The sequence below is a fragment of the Triplophysa dalaica genome, chromosome 10 (assembly GCF_015846415.1).
Source record: "Triplophysa dalaica isolate WHDGS20190420 chromosome 10, ASM1584641v1, whole genome shotgun sequence".
NCBI classification, from domain to species: Eukaryota; Metazoa; Chordata; class Actinopteri; order Cypriniformes; family Nemacheilidae; genus Triplophysa; species Triplophysa dalaica.
Genome location: NC_079551.1, coordinates 2,790,579 through 2,808,152, shown reverse-complemented (window position 1 = coordinate 2,808,152; position 17,574 = coordinate 2,790,579). Strand labels below are relative to the sequence as shown.

At 36.0% G+C, this 17,574-nt stretch overlaps 2 protein-coding genes across 3 annotated transcripts; both read left to right on the top strand.

Annotated features, from left to right (window-relative positions):
- The first annotated feature begins 2,488 nt into the window (after window positions 1-2,488).
- On the top strand, window positions 2,489-12,847 carry LOC130429585 (carcinoembryonic antigen-related cell adhesion molecule 1-like). 2 transcript variants are annotated; one of them, XM_056758233.1, is made up of 5 exons: window positions 2,489-2,972; window positions 4,324-4,635; window positions 6,972-7,295; window positions 7,889-8,050; window positions 10,829-12,847. In XM_056758233.1, the coding sequence occupies exons 1-5, from the start codon at window positions 2,948-2,950 to the stop codon at window positions 10,906-10,908; spliced, it is 903 nt and encodes a 300-aa protein (XP_056614211.1). In that variant the 5' UTR covers window positions 2,489-2,947; the 3' UTR covers window positions 10,909-12,847. The 2 variants fall into 2 exon arrangements, with proteins under 2 accessions (XP_056614211.1, XP_056614210.1); XM_056758232.1 differs by lacking the exon at window positions 2,489-2,972 and adding an exon at window positions 3,120-3,473.
- A 904-nt stretch (window positions 12,848-13,751) lies between these two features.
- On the top strand, window positions 13,752-16,915 carry LOC130430383 (uncharacterized). Its single transcript, XM_056759474.1, has 5 exons — window positions 13,752-14,301; window positions 14,542-14,745; window positions 15,238-15,567; window positions 15,857-16,159; window positions 16,443-16,915. The coding sequence occupies exons 2-5, from the start codon at window positions 14,697-14,699 to the stop codon at window positions 16,577-16,579; spliced, it is 819 nt and encodes a 272-aa protein (XP_056615452.1). The 5' UTR covers window positions 13,752-14,301; window positions 14,542-14,696; the 3' UTR covers window positions 16,580-16,915.
- The last annotated feature ends 659 nt before the right edge of the window (window positions 16,916-17,574 follow it).

Sequence of the window (17,574 nt, the reverse complement as noted above, 5' to 3'; positions counted from 1 at the left end):
TGTCTTATGCTGATATGAGTATTCGTTGGTCTCCATCTCAAGGTTCATAATAATGTAATTTTTTGATACAGTAATCTTTAGAGATGAAACTATTGCAATTTTCTTTGACGATTCCGATTTATGATTTTATTATAAGTGAAACCTGCCGATTCCGAAATTATTGAACATTACAGTTTCCCTCAATACAGTTTTACAACCTGCATTAAATTACAGAATCTTCTCTTGCCCAAATAACTCTTAAATTCAAGAACTCTGTGACTGAAAATAAGTATAAATAATAAAATATAACTAAACTTAAGATAACAATAAAATACTTCCACTTTATTCTTGTCGGGTTCTGTTTATGAAACTATCATTGCTTTATTTTTTTTTCGGAAATGTAAATAACTTTTATTTATCTTTGGTCTGTAGTACTAAAAGAAGTGGCTTGATTTTACCTGCCACTTCAATAAAAAGTTAAAAATCTTGTAGAGGGAATTCTACTCTGAATATGTATATGTATTTGGCCTTGTTTGTGTTATTAAAGAACTCAATCAGATATACATCACAAATATTGGTTGATTTATTCATTTTTTATAGTTTGGATTGTTTTTGAAATCGTGTTGAATATCATTTTACCTCAGTGAAATGACCATAGTTTTAACGTAAGACAATTAATCGGGTTGAATGTAATTTACATTTGTTTTACACATAGTGAATGACTTCAACATGAGTTTCGCATGTGTCAGAGTTTAGCATCACAGTTAGCATGTAGTACATACCAGAAGTAGACAGAGTAACGAAAGTGAACTACCGGACAGTGAAAAATTGTCTCTGATTTGTCTCTCCTGACGGGGAGAGATCTAGTGAAACTGGACTCAAAGTTTAGATCTATAAGAACTACAAGCCATATCTCATAGTTCGATCTATCAGCTCAGTGGTGAGAGCATGGGGCTAACAACTTCAAGGTTGTGGGTTCGATCCCAGGTGATTGCACATACTTAGAAACAAATGTATAGGATAATGCAATGCAAGTTGCTTTCGTAAAAAAGCATCTGCCAAATGCATAAATGTGAATGTAAATATATATTTCTAAGACTTAACAATATTATTTTGAGATATTTTCTGTCATTTTTACCTTTTCATTGATTCGCATATTATGTTTAAAGATGTATAATCAAAAGTAGCCTTTAGACTGTTCTTTAAAACGTATGTGTAGGCTACTTAAACATGACGACTATACTGAAACATTTCTCATAAACATCCGTTTTAGCCTCCAAAGGGTCACCAGTAATTTACAAAAGGTCTATGTTGAAATTAAAGTCATCTATGTAATGTCTGTGATTGTGTTCATCGTAGTATTTTGTGAAAATCACTTGAACGAAACAAAAACGAGAATTTGCAAAGGCAAAGCCTATATTTTGAAAACAGACAGGTCTGAGAAGTAACACAGTTTAATTTATATAAATAAGCTTGTGCTGCTGTGTGGTGATTCACAAGGACAGAACCCAATTGCAGGCAGCTGGGATTAAGGGACTTTACAGCTCACAGTGCATGTCAGAGCAAATGAGAATCATGAGGTCAAAGGAACTGCTTGAAGAGCTCATAGACAGAATTGTGGCAATGCACAGATTTGGCCAAGGTTACAATAAACTATATACATAACTATACACAGTTTGTTTCTGTACCCACTGTATATAGTTATTCATGAATTTTACAATGGTTTACACTATATTAAATATAATGTATTGTAATGCATAGTCTATAACAACAGCATAAACTAATAATAAATTAACTTTTTAGTGGGTCAAAGACTGAAATAAATCGAAATACTGTTTACAAACGACACGACATAAAAGAACGCCTGAAAATACATGAAAAAGAAAAAAGTATTTCACGTTGTGGATTATAAAATACTATTTTCAAAAGGTGGAGATTTTTGCTATTTAAGAGTAACGTAAAGACTGCCGATTCAGGTCAAGGCCCAGATTTATACAAAATTCTAGCTGAAAGACATTATTAGTAATAATAATACAAGTAATAATAATATCTGCTTACAGGTGCCTACATAAAATATTAGAATGGCAATATACAGAACTAATTAACTTTTTTACATTATTAAATACAACTTTTCAATGTATAATATAAAATCATTTCATTCACAACTATGTTTTTCAATTTTGTGCTTGACAAAAGATTCTGAGATGCATGTTGTCCACCACATTCTCTATAAAATAGAATCAGAGCTTTATTGTGAAGTATATCTGAACATACAATACATTTGACATGGTGAAATAAGCATCTATTGCACAAAAACAGCAGCACACCGAGTCCATAACAATACAATGGTTATCTTTATATAAAAATAATAGAATAAAAATAAGATGGAGTGTAAAACTATGCATGTATATCTATATTGAATCTACAAAATATGTGCTGAATACAGCATAACGAAAAATAATTTACACAAAAGTGATATAAAAATAGACAATTATCAGTTGGGTATAATTAGTATTACAGAGTTGAGGAACCTTGATCTTGGAGGGCCACCGTACTGAAGAGTTCGCGTAAACGCGTCCTTAAGCATCTTAAGTTGTTTTTGTGATCAAGACAAAATAAAATAGTTCACGAGAAAAACGCGAAAGAAATACAATACGTTGAAGATATGGCTAATGCTGAACAGCAGAACCATACACCTCACTATTGATACGTTGGGGCTTCCGTACATTTTGAGTAGATGGTTGAAAAAAACCATTTTCCGGTTTGAAAGCTCTGTCGCTACACTTGGGAAACTCCCTTTCTGTTCTGCAGCGACCTATTGAAGTATTTATCAATAGTTCCGCCTGCAAACCAACCGGATGTATGAGGAGTTCCTCCCCATATGTAACATCTGCTAGGCTCGGTTATTGCGTAAGCTACTCTTGAGAACGACTTTTTCCTGTAAATTTACCATGAACGGAATGATCGAATGATACACGGACCCAGGTGTGTAGGTAAGTTCATTATGTATTATGATTTCAAACTTTGGCTTCGTGGCTAGTGTTATATATTTCAATTGCATCTGCTTCGTCCGCGATAAAAAACCTGATCGCGATCTCTTCCATTGCTGACGTTTGCAGTCCAACATCGCAGCGAGATTCAGGAAGTGACCTGACTGGCTGCAACTTTCTGCTTCCTCGTCGTACTAAGTACTGAGCGCACCACAGTGCCGCACAGTTACTGCTTCGGATAGAGAACATTCGTCAAACGGCTACTAAGCAGCATAAGAAAATTAATTTGCACGGATTTATTGTCAGAGAATTACAATATTTAACTTAATTCGTCAGATCATATCCATCGGTATATATTGGTTTGTGTGTAACGTTACGTGCTTAGTGTTTTTGATTTTTTCGCTCACCGTGAACTCTCGAATGACTTTACTGATAATTTGTATAAACTCAACAACGACATGAAGACGATCTCTTTACTCTTTATCATCTCTTTATTCATCTACGGTAAGTTCATGTTCCACAACTTTCCTACTAACCGAGTAAACTTATTCATATTTAATGTCGACTGTAGCAGAAAACATAATATTTCTTACAAAACTTTCTGTTACCCGGGTAAGGTTTTTGTGCCTGTTACCGCGCATCATGAGATATGGTGACCTGCTGTAGGACTGTAAGGTTACTCTGTACATTATAAACATATCATTTTATAATATAATGTTCTTATGTACATTTTATAGCCTATAGTGCATGTATATATAACACAAAGCATGTTTCTTAAATGGACAATGTTCAGAATTGTCGTGATTGCTGTTCTGTTATTAGGGTAATTAGGGTAAAAGTGAATACTTTTGAAAAGTGAATAGGGTAAAAGTAATGCACACTAAAGTCACTTGCACTATTGTATAGTCTATATTGTTATCTGTTCATAACCACCTGTACATTAATGTTCACAGTATATATCCTTCTGTTTATATTGTTCATGGTACATACCGACTGTCATACGGTCATAGAACATTCCTTCTGTAAAGTATTTTCATAGTACATGCCCATTGAATAGTATTTCCCTAATATTGTATTCTGTATTTATTTACACTGTATATCTGCACTTGCTAATTGCACTTCTGGTTAGACCTAAACTACATTTCGTTACACTGTACTTGTATATGTGTAATGACAATAAAGTTGAATCTAATCTAAAAAAAATACACACACACACACATAATTTATTCACCTTTCACAACAAACAGAGTAAGCGACAGCAGACCTTGCTTTTAGATCGTTGCAGAAAACATGAGATTTACTGGTCAAGTCTTTTACAAGACAGTGTTTAATCTCTCAGTGTTTGTGTCTTCAGGTGTGTTTGGTGATGAGACTGAGAGAGTGTCAGTGAATGATGGAGGATCTGTTACTCTACACACTCATCTTACTGAACTACAGACAGATGAGCAGATCGTGTGGAGGTTTAAAGACCATCGCATAGCTAAAATCAACAGAGCGGCCAACAACAGAGATCCAGTTTTTGACTCTGATGAGAGATTTACTGACAGACTGAAGATGAACAATCAGACTGGAGATCTCACCATCACAAACATCACATCTGACCTCATTGGACTTTATCAACTAGAGATCATTAACAACAAGAGCACAACAAAGAATTTCAGTGTCAGTGAGTATCACAAGATTTACTTTAATTATCGTTTTCTTAACAAAATCATTCAACATCCTGAACAATTACAGTGTGAAATAACAGACATTTGTGCTGTTAATGTTATTGTCTGATGGTAGAAATGTCAAACATTCTGTGGTGAAATGATCACATCAGTACAGTTGAGATTATGAATTGAAGTAAAAGTAAAGTGAAAGTGACCGATTCGTCAGGTATGGTGACCCATACCCGAAATGTGAACTCTGCATTTAACCCATCCAGTGATTAGTGAGCAATCGTTACCCGCCGGCCCTTAGGATTGAACCGGCAATCTTCTGTTCACGAGTCCTACTTTTTTTTAACCATTAGGCCACGATTGCCCCTATTATGACAAATACATGAAATCTGTCATGTCAACATCATCCATGGATTAAAGTTCTCCATCGGTACGAAGGATTTCTGTCAACTGCAGGGTTCCCCTCTGTCCTTAATGTCTAAAATTAACTTTTCATCATTTTAACCCTTTGACACATACAATCACACCAGTGTTATTAGAACATTCAGTGCTTTGACTTATAATTTGACGGATGTGTTTTATTCACATCAGATACACAGTATAAGCAATTGTTAAGACCAAGCAAACGTTTTTTGCACATGTTAACAGGCGGTTTGGCCCACTCTTCCTGAGCAGACTGCTCCTGCTGTCTCAGGCTTGATGGGTGCCTTCTCCAGACTGCAAGTTTCAGTTCTTTCCATAGGATTCAGATCAGGACTCACAGAAGGCCACTTTAGAATAGTCCATTGTTTTGTTCTTATCCATCCTTGGGTGATATTAGCGGTGTGTTTTGGGTCATTATCCTGTCCAAAGGACCCATGACTGAGACTGAGCTTTCTGACACTGGTCAGTACGTTTCGCTCCTTGATAGTCTTTAGATTTCATTGTGACCTGCACAGATTCAAGGCACACTGTGCCAGATGCTGCATTGCAGCCCCACAACATAACCGAGTCTCCTCAGTGTTTAACTGGAGGTATGGTGTTCACTTCTTTGAAAGCTTGATTTTCTTCGTCTGTGAACACAGAGCTGATGTGACTTACCAAACAGCTCCAGTTTTGACTCATCTGTTCAAACGACATTCTCCCAGAAGGATTGTGACTTGTTAATATCAATTTTAGAAAATTCCAGTCTGGCTTTTTTGTTTTTCTTTCAAAAGTGGAGTCCTCCTGGCTCATGGGTCTTCTTCCATTGCTCAAAAAGTGACGGATGATGTGATCAGAAACTGACGTACCTTCACCTTAAAGTTCAGCTTGTATCTCTTCAGCAGTTATCCTCGGTTCTTTTTCTACCATTGGCACTATCTTTCTGTTCAATCTGGGGTTCATTTTACTCTTGCGGCCACAACCAGGGAGTTTGGATACAATTCTATGGACCTTCAGTGTGGTGCACACAATGATACCAAACAGCACAGTGACTAATTTTCTCTGTTTTAATCGGCTGAATGACTGACGACAAGATTGGATACATGTGTGATACTAATTGAAGAAACTCATTACTTTGAAATATCACTAGAATCCAATGATGTTTTATCTTTTCTAAGGGTACCAACAAATGTGTCCATGACATTTAAGAATATCTTTGTAGAATAAGAAATAATTCATGTAGAAAAGGCAGAAAAATTCAAAGCACTCACTTTTGCACAAAAGGCACTTTTTTGTTTTTAATTGTGGTGCTGTTACATATTTATTTTCCCCCTGTTAATTATTATTAGTTTCAGAAAACATTGTTTGGTCTATAAGATAAATAAAAACATGCACTGAAAAGTTATGTAGATGGTTGATTATTTGTCAAGGTAAGTATATTTCTTTTCTTAGATTAAAAATAGCTTTTAAAGTGTGCAAACTGGCAATATTAAAGTGTTTTAAAGCATATCCTCTTAAAACGCTATTGGTCTACTATTTAATCAAAAATAGTTAAAGGAATATAACTTGGCCAATTTCAGTCAGAATAATAATTTTGCATAATCCTGTGATTTCTACCACAAGAGTTCTATCTTGTTCTGCCCACTACAACAGTAATACTTAGATAAATAGGGCAAGTGTTTTTTTTCTTATTACAAAAATGCTTTCTCAATTGGGTGCAAAATGATCCATTGAATTTTCTTTACACTTTAATGTTTAGATGAGTGATGTGTGTTTGTATCTTTGACATCCTTTATATTTGGTTTAGTCAGTGTATGTGTACATCTGTATTGATTTAATGCTGACCATCCGTCTCTCAGTCACATGAAAGTTATTACAACATCTGTTCTTTATGCTCTCCTGTAGAGTTTTACTAACTCTGTTCTTGTTTGTTCTGCAGGTTTGTCTCCTAAAGTGAAGATAGTGAAAGAGAGAGATTCTGTCTCTCTACACATTGATGTTACTGAAGAACAGAGAAATGAGAAGATACACTGGAAGATCAAACACAACAACTCTCCTGTAGCTGAAATCATTACAGAGAATAGAAAGATCTCAACACCTTTTATTGAAGAGAGATTCAGAGACAGACTGAAGCTGGATGATCAGACTGGAGATCTCATCATCACACACATGAAGAATGAAGACTCTGGACAGTATGAAGCAGATGTCACCATCGGCAGCAACACACACACTGTACACAAGACATTCAGTTTCGCTGACTCAGGTGAGGAGATCTCTTCAATATAATTAAAGTCTTTTCATCTTAATTTAGATAATAAATAATATTAAAGATGCCGTTAATCAGTATTTGTTTCACTGAAAGCTTCTCACAGTCTGGGGCCGGTTGCATTCACTGCTTAGACTAGTCTTAGAAGTTAGTCATCTAATAAGTGTTCTTAACTTCTTTAAGTCTGTTACATAAAGAGGTAGATTGGTTTAATTGAAATATGAAAAGTTAGACTGATTAATCCTAACTAACTGCTAGTCAGTGAGACCAGTTATTAAGACACAATCTTAAAGTGATAGTTCACCCAAAAATGAAAATCCTGTCATCATTTACTCTCAGATTGTGCCAAACCTGTATACATGTCTTTGTTCAGCTCAACACACAGGAAACTATCTGGAAGAATGTCAGATCTCATCCCCCATTGACTCCCATAGTATTTATTTTCCCTACTATTGCTGTTGAGATCTGACATTCTTCCAAATTTCTTCCTGTGTGTTCAGTTTTTATCAAATCATATAATGAATTCTGATGTTTATCATCTGACTGATAAATTCATTATTAATATTAATAACTGTCATTACTCATTACAGAAGCAAGTGAAGGATTCAACAATGGTGATGGTGAAGCTGTTAGATCCTCCACAGGTCTGTCTCCAGGTGTGATAGCAGGAATATGTATTTCTCTTCTGATCCTGACTGCTGCTGCTGCTGCTGGTGTTGTGATCTACCGTCACCGTAAAATGAGACGTCCGGGTAAGAATCATGTACAGCTGATACAACAAGAGTGAAATCATCAACTTTATTGTGCTGCAGTGGAGATTGAATGTGTACATGATTGTTTTAATTCACGATTTAAATGTTTTGTGCATGTTGTGTCATCAGACAGCATTATACTGATGTATACAGAAAAAAGCTGTCACATTTATACTGGGGCTTTCAATTAATTGCATAATAACTCCATTGTTAATGTGTCAAAGCCGATGTGTAATTAATAGCGTTTGTTAAAGTAAAGGATGTTTCAATCAGCTTCCTTGTTCAGAAGGGTTAGGGACCGAAACCTACCTACATATCTGGTAACTTGACCGGTTTAAAACACAGATTTTTTTTAATGTCTCATTTCGGTGCCACTTTAATGCTGACTGAGCCGTTGATTGAGACATTTGCCCTCACGTGAACGAAAGTCTGAAAGCTCTGATAATACAAATCCAACACATCTTATATGATGCGAATGATGTGTGATCCACATGGATCGTGTGCACCCCACAGTGCGGAAATGCGCATCACCCATGGATGGATCATATTGAAAGACAAAAAGTTTTATTGCGCGATCTCTCTTCCTCCATCTCGGCACGTTTAGCGTTCATCACAGGGTGTAGTCTTTAACTTCAACCGTTTCAAATTTAAACTAACGTTGATTCGACACGCACATGATGTGTTTGTAATGCAAAGCGATAACTATAAATCTGTTGCACGTGTTTAAAATGAATGAAGCTCATGCTGCGTGCCGTGATGCTCGTTCTTAACACAATAATGCATTTGACTAGAAAGCAGTGAAATTGTTAAAACATTATACACGGCTCTAGTGTAACACTTGAGAGAGGTGGCACTGGTGCTTCCAAGTTATTTAGTTGCTGACACCAGACCCTAACTTTGATAGAACCAGAGTCGTGGGGTGAGGTAAGAAAAAATAATCACTAAAACTTCATTGAAATGTATTTAATACATTAATAAATGTGTTTTTTTTTTTAGCATATGTAAACTCTCTTTCAACACTTTACCATGTTTCAAGCACATCTTTTTTTAAAGCTACCTTTTTCCTTTATCTGTTATGAACAACTTCTACAAGAGAACACAATTCCTTTTGTGTTTTTGGGCCCGTCCTTTGTTGTTTGATGAACATTTTAAACTGAGATCTTTATTATACTGCTGGTTTTGCTCACAAAACTGAATACCTTTACGATGTTTCTTGTTAATATGGGAATTTTGATGCAATTTTTTGTCCATTTAAGAGTAAGTAGGAGCGATAGAAAACTCTGTGTAGTATTTTGTGAATCTGACTGTCTGGGCGCGTGAATATCTCAAACAACCCGCGAGAACTGAAGGCTTTTAGTGATTATTCTTCATAAAACCTGCTTTGATACACGTTTGGCTTCTATCAATAGCGACTAAATAAATCGTATTTAGCGTGATGTAAAACATTTTGTATGATTTGCAGAATGATTAGAGAGCTTTTAACAATAGTTCAGAGCTTAAAGTTAAAACTCATGTGTAACAAGGTTCAGCTTGTGGGTTAGAAAGAGGACGAGGTTGGCGAGAGTGAGAAGGGAGTTTATAAAACACATGATTGTACAGTGTTGGAAGTAGGGCTGCACCGATACTACTTTTTCCTTGCCGATACCTGAATTCTGCGTATCGGTCGATCCTGATCCGATACTAGCACTGTTTTTCTTGATCAAAGTCAAAAAGTCAACCACTTTCCTTTACTAAAGTATTTTTACTTTTAAAAGGAGAAAAGTATGATTTTTTTAAATGTTATTAAGTGCTGTATTAAACTACATAAAACATACAAAACAAAAAATGTGCTCCCATAAAGCAGAGATACTTACAAAATGTTTAACATATCTGTTTATTACATAAAACTATCACAGTATAAAAGTCTCCAAACTCGCTCATGCACATCCTGGACACAAAAAGATGCTCTTAATACATTCGCTTCTACATTATTTAAAGTCATGCGCATTGGACGCATAATGATGCATGTTTCTCATGTGTTTCAACCATTATTTAAAAAAATAAAGCCAGAGAGCTGTCAGTTTTGCCTGTTATTGATTTCACGACGCGTGTAAGCAGCCACATCACAGGAAAATAAGTGAAATGTGACCCAATGAAGTGAGCCAGAGACCTTACCAGTGCCCGGACCCGTGTACATAGTATACTTATTCAAGACTTTGGGAGCTAGGGAGCTGATTGAGAGACACTGCCATATTTGTGAATATTTGAGATGTTTAAAATGAAACTAACCGCAGAGAAGTTCAGAAATCTGAATTTTTCTGTTGATTAACAAGAGTGAACAAAAAATTATCTGTTGGCAAAATTATGAAAAGTGACATTAATACACACAAAATTCAACAACAGAATATATTCTCACAAGCTCTTTTATTTGGTTTTTATTTATGATGCTATAAACAAATCTACTCCATTACAACGCTTCTCTGACTCTTCCCTTTTGTTACACGAGGAGCAGAACCAAATCTGCTGTTTAATGCAGTTTACAGAGAATTCTAAAGGCTTTATGGGGACTTTAATTCGGGGGAAAGTACCAAAGAGTGGCTTCAAATAATAGAAACAATAAGCTCAGTATAAGTTTTTTACTAAATCAGTTAAAAAAACAAATAAAAAAAACCATTGTAGGAGGGAAATGTAATCGCCATTGTAAACGTTGATTGTTTAACACATGTAAAAGTATTCTTCTGAATACTGCAGATTTTTTAAAAAAAATACAGAATTTTTTGTTGTCTCTTTTTCTTTCAGATCCCAACAGAGAAGAGATGAGGGAGACAAGTGTGCCTTTGAATATAGTCCTCAGTAATGGGGATGTGCCTCCAGTGTGACATGATCAACATCACACACATCAAGAAGTTCAAAATTGATGTATGTTTGCTGTTGAGAATGTAAGGGAGGTTCCAATGTATTGGGAAACAATGCAATGAACTTTGTCTAAATGTATGACACATTACTTGAGAGATGGGACAGAATAGTGAAGATGCAAGGGTCTGGAGGGATGGCCTAGTGGCCCAGAGTTCAGTTAAAGATGAAGAGCATGACATAAGGGCAAATCCAAGAGCAGATCTCAAGGAGAGCAGCCCAAAGGAAAAGAAGAGTCGTAGCTCTCGGGCAATAGCGGTTGATCACTATCTGTGATATTTAGAAAGGCAATTGGTGCCTTTCTTGCTGAAAATGGGGTTTGAGACCATACCTGTAAACTAGCCTATTTTACGGCAAACTTTGCCATTTTGAATCGGAATCTGCCGTTCTTGTGAATCGAGTTTCTTTGTCGTAGAATGAGGGGGTCGTGATTTATAAAATGTTCTCAGGCAACGCAACTTCTTCTTGGAGTTTGGCAGAATGCATAAGTTGAATGTAAAAATTACAAAGATTTTCTTACATTTAGTCATTTAGCAGACGCTTTTATCCAAAGCGACCTACAGGTGGGGTAAGCAATGAAAGCAATTGGTACAGCATAAGGACAACAAAAGCATAAGTGCAAAGAAGACTGGTCTCATATAACCTAACACAGTATACAGAGCTAAGTTAGAGTTTTTTTTTTTATAAAGAGTAGAGAGGAAATGGAAGTCAGAGCTAATCAGTGAGGTGTTGTCAGAAAAGATGTGTTTTCAGACATTTCTTAAAGATGGCTGCAGAATCTGCAGATCATTCCACAGAGATGGAACCCATCCGAAGAAGGTGTGTGAGAGAGATTATTTTACCTTTATTGGATGGCACTACAAGACGCCGTTTGTTTGCAGAGCGTAGGGATCTGGCGGGTACATCTCTCTGTATTAGCGAGTGAAGATTAGGGGGTGCCGAACCACTGGTGGTCTTGTAGGCCAGGTGCAGGGTCTTGAATTTGATGCGAGCGACTATAGGGAGCTAATGTAGCTCAATGAATAGAGGAGTGACGTGTGCTCTCTTCGGTTCATTAAAGAAAACTCTTGCCGCGGCATTCTGGATCATCTTTAGACTTTAGGATGTGCAAGTTGGAAGTCCACCCACTGGCGCATTGCAGTAGTCCAGTCTGGACAGTACAAGAGCCTGTACTTGGACTTGCGTAGCATGCTCTGATAAGAAGGGCCTAATTTTCCTAATATTGTAGAGGATGAATCTACAGGACCAGGCAGTGCTGGCAACTTGATCTGTGAAGTTAAGCTGATCATCAATCACCACTCTTTTGGCGGGATGTCAAGATGATGATGATGACATGATCATGTTACTAACACGTTGTTAACACAATTGGCATGTTGGCTCATTAGCGAGCTAAATGGTTGCTAAGCTAATGTGTGCGGTTGCTATGGGCGTGGCTTGGCATCTGCTAATTGATAATCCTCTAAGCCAGGAGTGAAACGATCCAATCCCCTTGTCTCTAGACACTGTCCAGCAAAGATTTACTATGTTAATATGTATTTTATAATTTTTTATTTTAAACTCTTGTTTTTGGTTCTATCTAGCCACAATTGCTTTGTTAAAATCGTAAATGTTAGATCTGAATGCAGATTTGTTTTTATTTGGATTTAATTCTGATAAACATCTTTATAGTATATTATACAAAATTCTCTGTGTTTACTGTCAATTTATTAGTGTACAGCATGAACAGCTTTAAAGCTCTTTATTCAATCCTGCTATTGAATTTAACCAGAAAAATATACAATTGAATTTCTTAAAATTAAATCTCTTCATCTCTGTTTGCACTTCTCTGAGTTACGAGTTCTAGATGATGTAGTGCTTATACTGTATTGCTAATTTGAATTGTAATAAATAAAAGACTTGTTTTAATTCTCGTTCTTATTGACTTCACACTAGAATGATTTAATCGTCATCTGTTATATTGAGATACATTTTTAACCTGTAGTTTACATTTATGCATTTTGGCAGACACTTCTATCCAAAGCGGCTTAATTTTTAATTATTCTATACATTTAAGTAGTTATTAAACACACATGTGATTAAAATTCATTGTGTATGAAGATTGAGTAAAATCATGCAGAGTTTGAACTCAATTTCTTTATTTAAAAGATTATTTGCATGATAACAACAGATTCAAACCAGAACCTTTGGCTAATTTTATAATTTGATAATAGCTTCTTGTACAACCTTTATTGCCTTCATCGGTCTTATTTTGAAGTAGGGAACAAATTGTAGTTTTGGACACCAGATGGTGCAAAAGTCAAAGTGAATTCACTGATTACATCGTGACCTCAGTTTAATACTGTATATTTTAATGCTGTTGTTATAATATTTAAAGACTTCCAATTATAGTGATTTTCTAAAGATTAGACACATCTGACAGACCCTCAAGTTGTGTAAGCCCAGGAAGATTCTGCTAAACTGCAGTAAACATGTGAAGACGACAAGAATATGACTTAAAGATGAAAAAGTAACTCCTATAAATAATTTTTAATCGAATATCTCATTAAATAAGCATTGCTTGCCAGATCAAGTCATTACATTTGTATTTAAATGAATTTGGCATGCTTTTAAGTGACTTCCAGTGCATTACAAGGTCAATTTTACTTGATATGATATATCATTCATACAGTGTGAGCTGAAAATATCACTGTTTGATTGTATTTTAAAAATGACATCAGATGCATTATATACCTTATTAAAGCTGTTTTTGTGTGGAGTTAAAGATAATACAAAGACAGCAAAAGAACCACATGTTAGAAACACAATCACCTTTCACACCTCTGACATGCACACATGGTCATTTACCACAAACAGGCACCAATAGATCAGCACAAAGACACGTCTCATGTTCACCAGCAGAACAAAACCACAATTCTTTCCACATCGTAACCCAGAAATGAAACCTAGTGTCATGTGGGTTTAGAGAAATATTGTGTTTTTATAATTTGAAAGCTTTCATGCACAGTAAATGTTGTTGAACTGCACTTGTGAATGCGATGGAGGTGTTAAAACGGGCAAGAGAGCAAGTTTTTTCTCTGTTGTTTTGACCTTTAGTGTTTCCAGGTCTTCCTCACATTGCAAAGTACTACTTGAGAAGTCCTAAGCGAGGATACACAGGTGTATCCTTCACATCCTCAGGAGGAGGAGATAAGACACAAAGAAACAAGATGAGGATGTACAAACAAGAAATAAGAACCCTTTAGTAAGTTTGTGTATTTATTCCCCATCATCACAGGTGTATCCTTCACATCCTCAGGAGGAGGAGATAAGACACAAAGAAACAAGATGAGGACGTACAAACAAGAAATAAGAACCCTTTAGTAAGTTTGTGTATTTATTCCCCATCATTTCCTACTGCATCTTGTCACTGTGTATTCATACCCATAGTAGACTCTTGACCGACCTTCATGTGAAGTTCATACAGAAGACTTAATAAACAGATTCAATGATAACACGCATGCAGACTCTTACTGGCACGGCTATATGTGTACAGTCTTTTTACATGTATTTATTTACTCCGATTATTTTCTTTATTGTTTATGACTGCTTTCATGGTCTAGGGCACGTGTCGTATGGATGGAGGTGGGCTCATTCTGTGGCTAAATCTAACGGAAGTCAAACAGCTTAACACAACCAGCACACAACTTTACTGTAGACATTGAGCTTAGCTCCGTAAAATAAAGTGACACTTTTTCAGAGCCCTGAACCGTTAAAGATGTTTTTCATGTTCGTTTTTCTGTCACTTTGCTTCTGCTGTCGGGGTGGTAAGTTGAACAAACTCATCTTTATTTTATGATTTTTATGGTTTATGGTAGACATTTGTGCAGAGCAATAGTGCACAGTATATTCCCAGATCCAATTTAAATCAAGATCTTTAAAAGGAGATATTCTTTAGATTTGGCTTTATAATGTAATATCATGAGCAGATGTAGTGCATTGGGTTATTGATCAATGATTCATACTGTAAATGTATTAAATGGAGAGAAATTTGAAACTAAGATTCTCAGTGGTCAATATAACTGTTTTTTAAACATCAGAATTTCTTCTGAACTTCATCTAGAGCCTCAATGAATTAGGTTCAAAACAACATTCACTCAAAAAAATGATTTGTCGGATTTACATACAAAAGTGTCAAGTGGCTCCACGTAGTAAAGTTATATAATCAAAAATAATTTCAAACTAAAAACAAATAGAAAAGTATGCAAGCTTCCAATGTATTAGTTTGCTAGATGTTGACTTCTGAACACTTTCTTCAGGTGTGTTTACAGATGAAGTGAAGTCAGTGTCAGTGATGGAGGGAGATTCTGTTACTCTACACACTGATCCTACTGACAAACAGACAGATGATCTGATAGTGTGGAAATATGGCTCTCAAGAGTCACTCATAGCTAAACTCGATAGAGATGCCAATAGAGTCTCAATATATGATACTGTTCATGATGGGATGTTCGGAGACAGACTGCAGGTGGACGATCAGACTGGATCTCTCACCATCAAAAACGCCAAAACTGAAGACTCTGGACTTTATAACATCACCGTCATCAGCAAACAAAAGACCTCATACACATTCAGTGTTACTGTCTATGGTGAGATATTTCCTATGACAAATTTGAGTTTTAATATTTTTTGTCCTAATATAATACTCATTAATTGTCCTTATACTCTCAATATAAATGCTATATGTTTAAGAGACAATGCATGCAGTTCATTTGTTTTTAACCCGCAAACCTTACAATATTATTTTTGTTTTTCATTATTTTGAGACATTGCTTTATATACATGTCATATACTGTATACAGGTTATCTACAAGGTTCATGCTTTATATTAATATTTGGATGTGATTTTTCATGTTTCTTTTTAAACGTTATTTTCAGCTCGTCTGTCCATTCCTGTCCTCACTAGTTACTGTGCACAAAACTCATCTTCAGTGTCAAAATGTGTGTTGTCATGTTCAGTGATGGATGTGACACATGTGAGTCTCTCCTGGTACAAAGGAAAGAGTTTATTGTCCAGCATCAGTGTGTCTGAAGGCAGTAACATCAGAAGCATCTCTCTTCATCTCTATGTGGAGTGTCCTGAGGATTCTTACAGCTGTGTGTTGAACAATCTTATCACAAACCAGACTCAAATCTCAAGAACAAATCTCAACATCACTGACATCTGTCATCCGTGTTCAGGTGAGTCACACTGTGTGTGTTTATTTACTGAGCTCTGATTATGTTTGAAGAGGATTGGATTGTTGGCTTGCACATGAATCTCTGAAAGTATGTACATTTTAATGGCCATTTTGCATAAGCGGCTCAATTTACAAGTATGAGCCAATCATGTGACTAAACACTGCAGAAGAAATCAATATTTTCGAGACTGAATAAGTGTTTTAATTCAAACCAGTAAAATGGTGGGTAAACGGTGGCCTTTTTAAAACATAATGTCCTGAATTTCGTTATTTTATTCCCTCAGATTGTAGAAGCTGTAATGGTCCAGAATGTGTGATCCAGTTGGTCATGTCTGCTGTGGTGGGTTTGGCTACTGTTGCTGTTCTGGTGTATGAAGTCAGATCTAACAGAATTCAGACTTCATTATCAGATCATCACTGATGATATTGTGCATTAATCTCACATCCATCTTGTAGAGCATTCCCCTTTATTAAAGAGTAAAGATTTTGTGATTTTCAAGGTCCTACTTTGGTTTATGGAGTGTCCAACAACAAGTGTACGTACATACACGGTGTAAAAATACTTTAACTTTCTAGTAATAGCCAATTATTATTACCTGTGTGGTTTGAAATCGTTTTTTTAAAGTGACATGCGCTCTCTAGTGGCGAAGCATGACATGCATGAAAGGGATTTGGCTTTCCTACAGAGTTGGAGTATGTGTTCTGCTGTCAGCTAAATGTCAATAAATATAATACAAGGTGAAAATAAAGAAGCATAAAAACAGATGGTGCTTGAAAAGAATAAAGTATATAAGTATTCAAATGGATGGTTGCCCTTGTTACCGCATTGCAACATAAGATAGAATGGGAACCATGGGTTCACTTCGGTTAAAACCAAAATATTATGGTTAATGTAGTAAAACTACATGTTTACCACAAACAACAAAACCTTAGTTGTTTTTCGTAAGGAATGACTAAAACCCTTCTCCTACAAAAACATGGTTAGTTGGGCTAGCCTATCACATAAAACAAACCCTCTTTACCGAATAGTATAGCATTTCATTTTTGGTATCTGTCAGCAGATGTGATAAAGATAGGGTTGCCTAATGCAGGATATTAGCGCGGAGGAGAAATTCTTTCAAACTGTTCCCTCGGGTTAAAAATATTAGAGTTGAGTTTATTAGCGTTCATAGGAGAGGTATGTATAGTAAGTAGAGGAGAATGTACATGTTTTGGGTATTGGAATTCGGGCTGGGGTAGTTTTGATGGGGTGGGGGTTGTTACGCATACCTGGCAACCATTTTAACAGACATAGTCATCCAGTCACAGGAACTTGTGTCGCTACCCGATCCGTCCCAGAAACACGATTTGTTCCGCGCATGCGCGAAAGTGCGTCTACTTCCTAAAAAAATGCTATTTCCGCTCTTAAAAGGGTAC

Coding starts and splice junctions, on each gene's coding strand:
- LOC130429585 (XM_056758232.1), top strand. CDS start 3,428: ATGAAGACGATCTCTTTACTCTTTATCATCTCTTTATTCATCTACG. Junction 4,636..6,971: donor AACAAAGAATTTCAGTGTCA/GTGAGTATCACA, acceptor TTTGTTCTGCAG/GTTTGTCTCCTAAAGTGAAG. Junction 8,051..10,828: donor CCGTAAAATGAGACGTCCGG/GTAAGAATCATG, acceptor TTTTTCTTTCAG/ATCCCAACAGAGAAGAGATG.
- LOC130430383 (XM_056759474.1), top strand. CDS start 14,697: ATGTTTTTCATGTTCGTTTTTCTGTCACTTTGCTTCTGCTGTCGGGGT. Junction 14,746..15,237: donor TTGCTTCTGCTGTCGGGGTG/GTAAGTTGAACA, acceptor CACTTTCTTCAG/GTGTGTTTACAGATGAAGTG. Junction 16,160..16,442: donor CATCTGTCATCCGTGTTCAG/GTGAGTCACACT, acceptor TTATTCCCTCAG/ATTGTAGAAGCTGTAATGGT.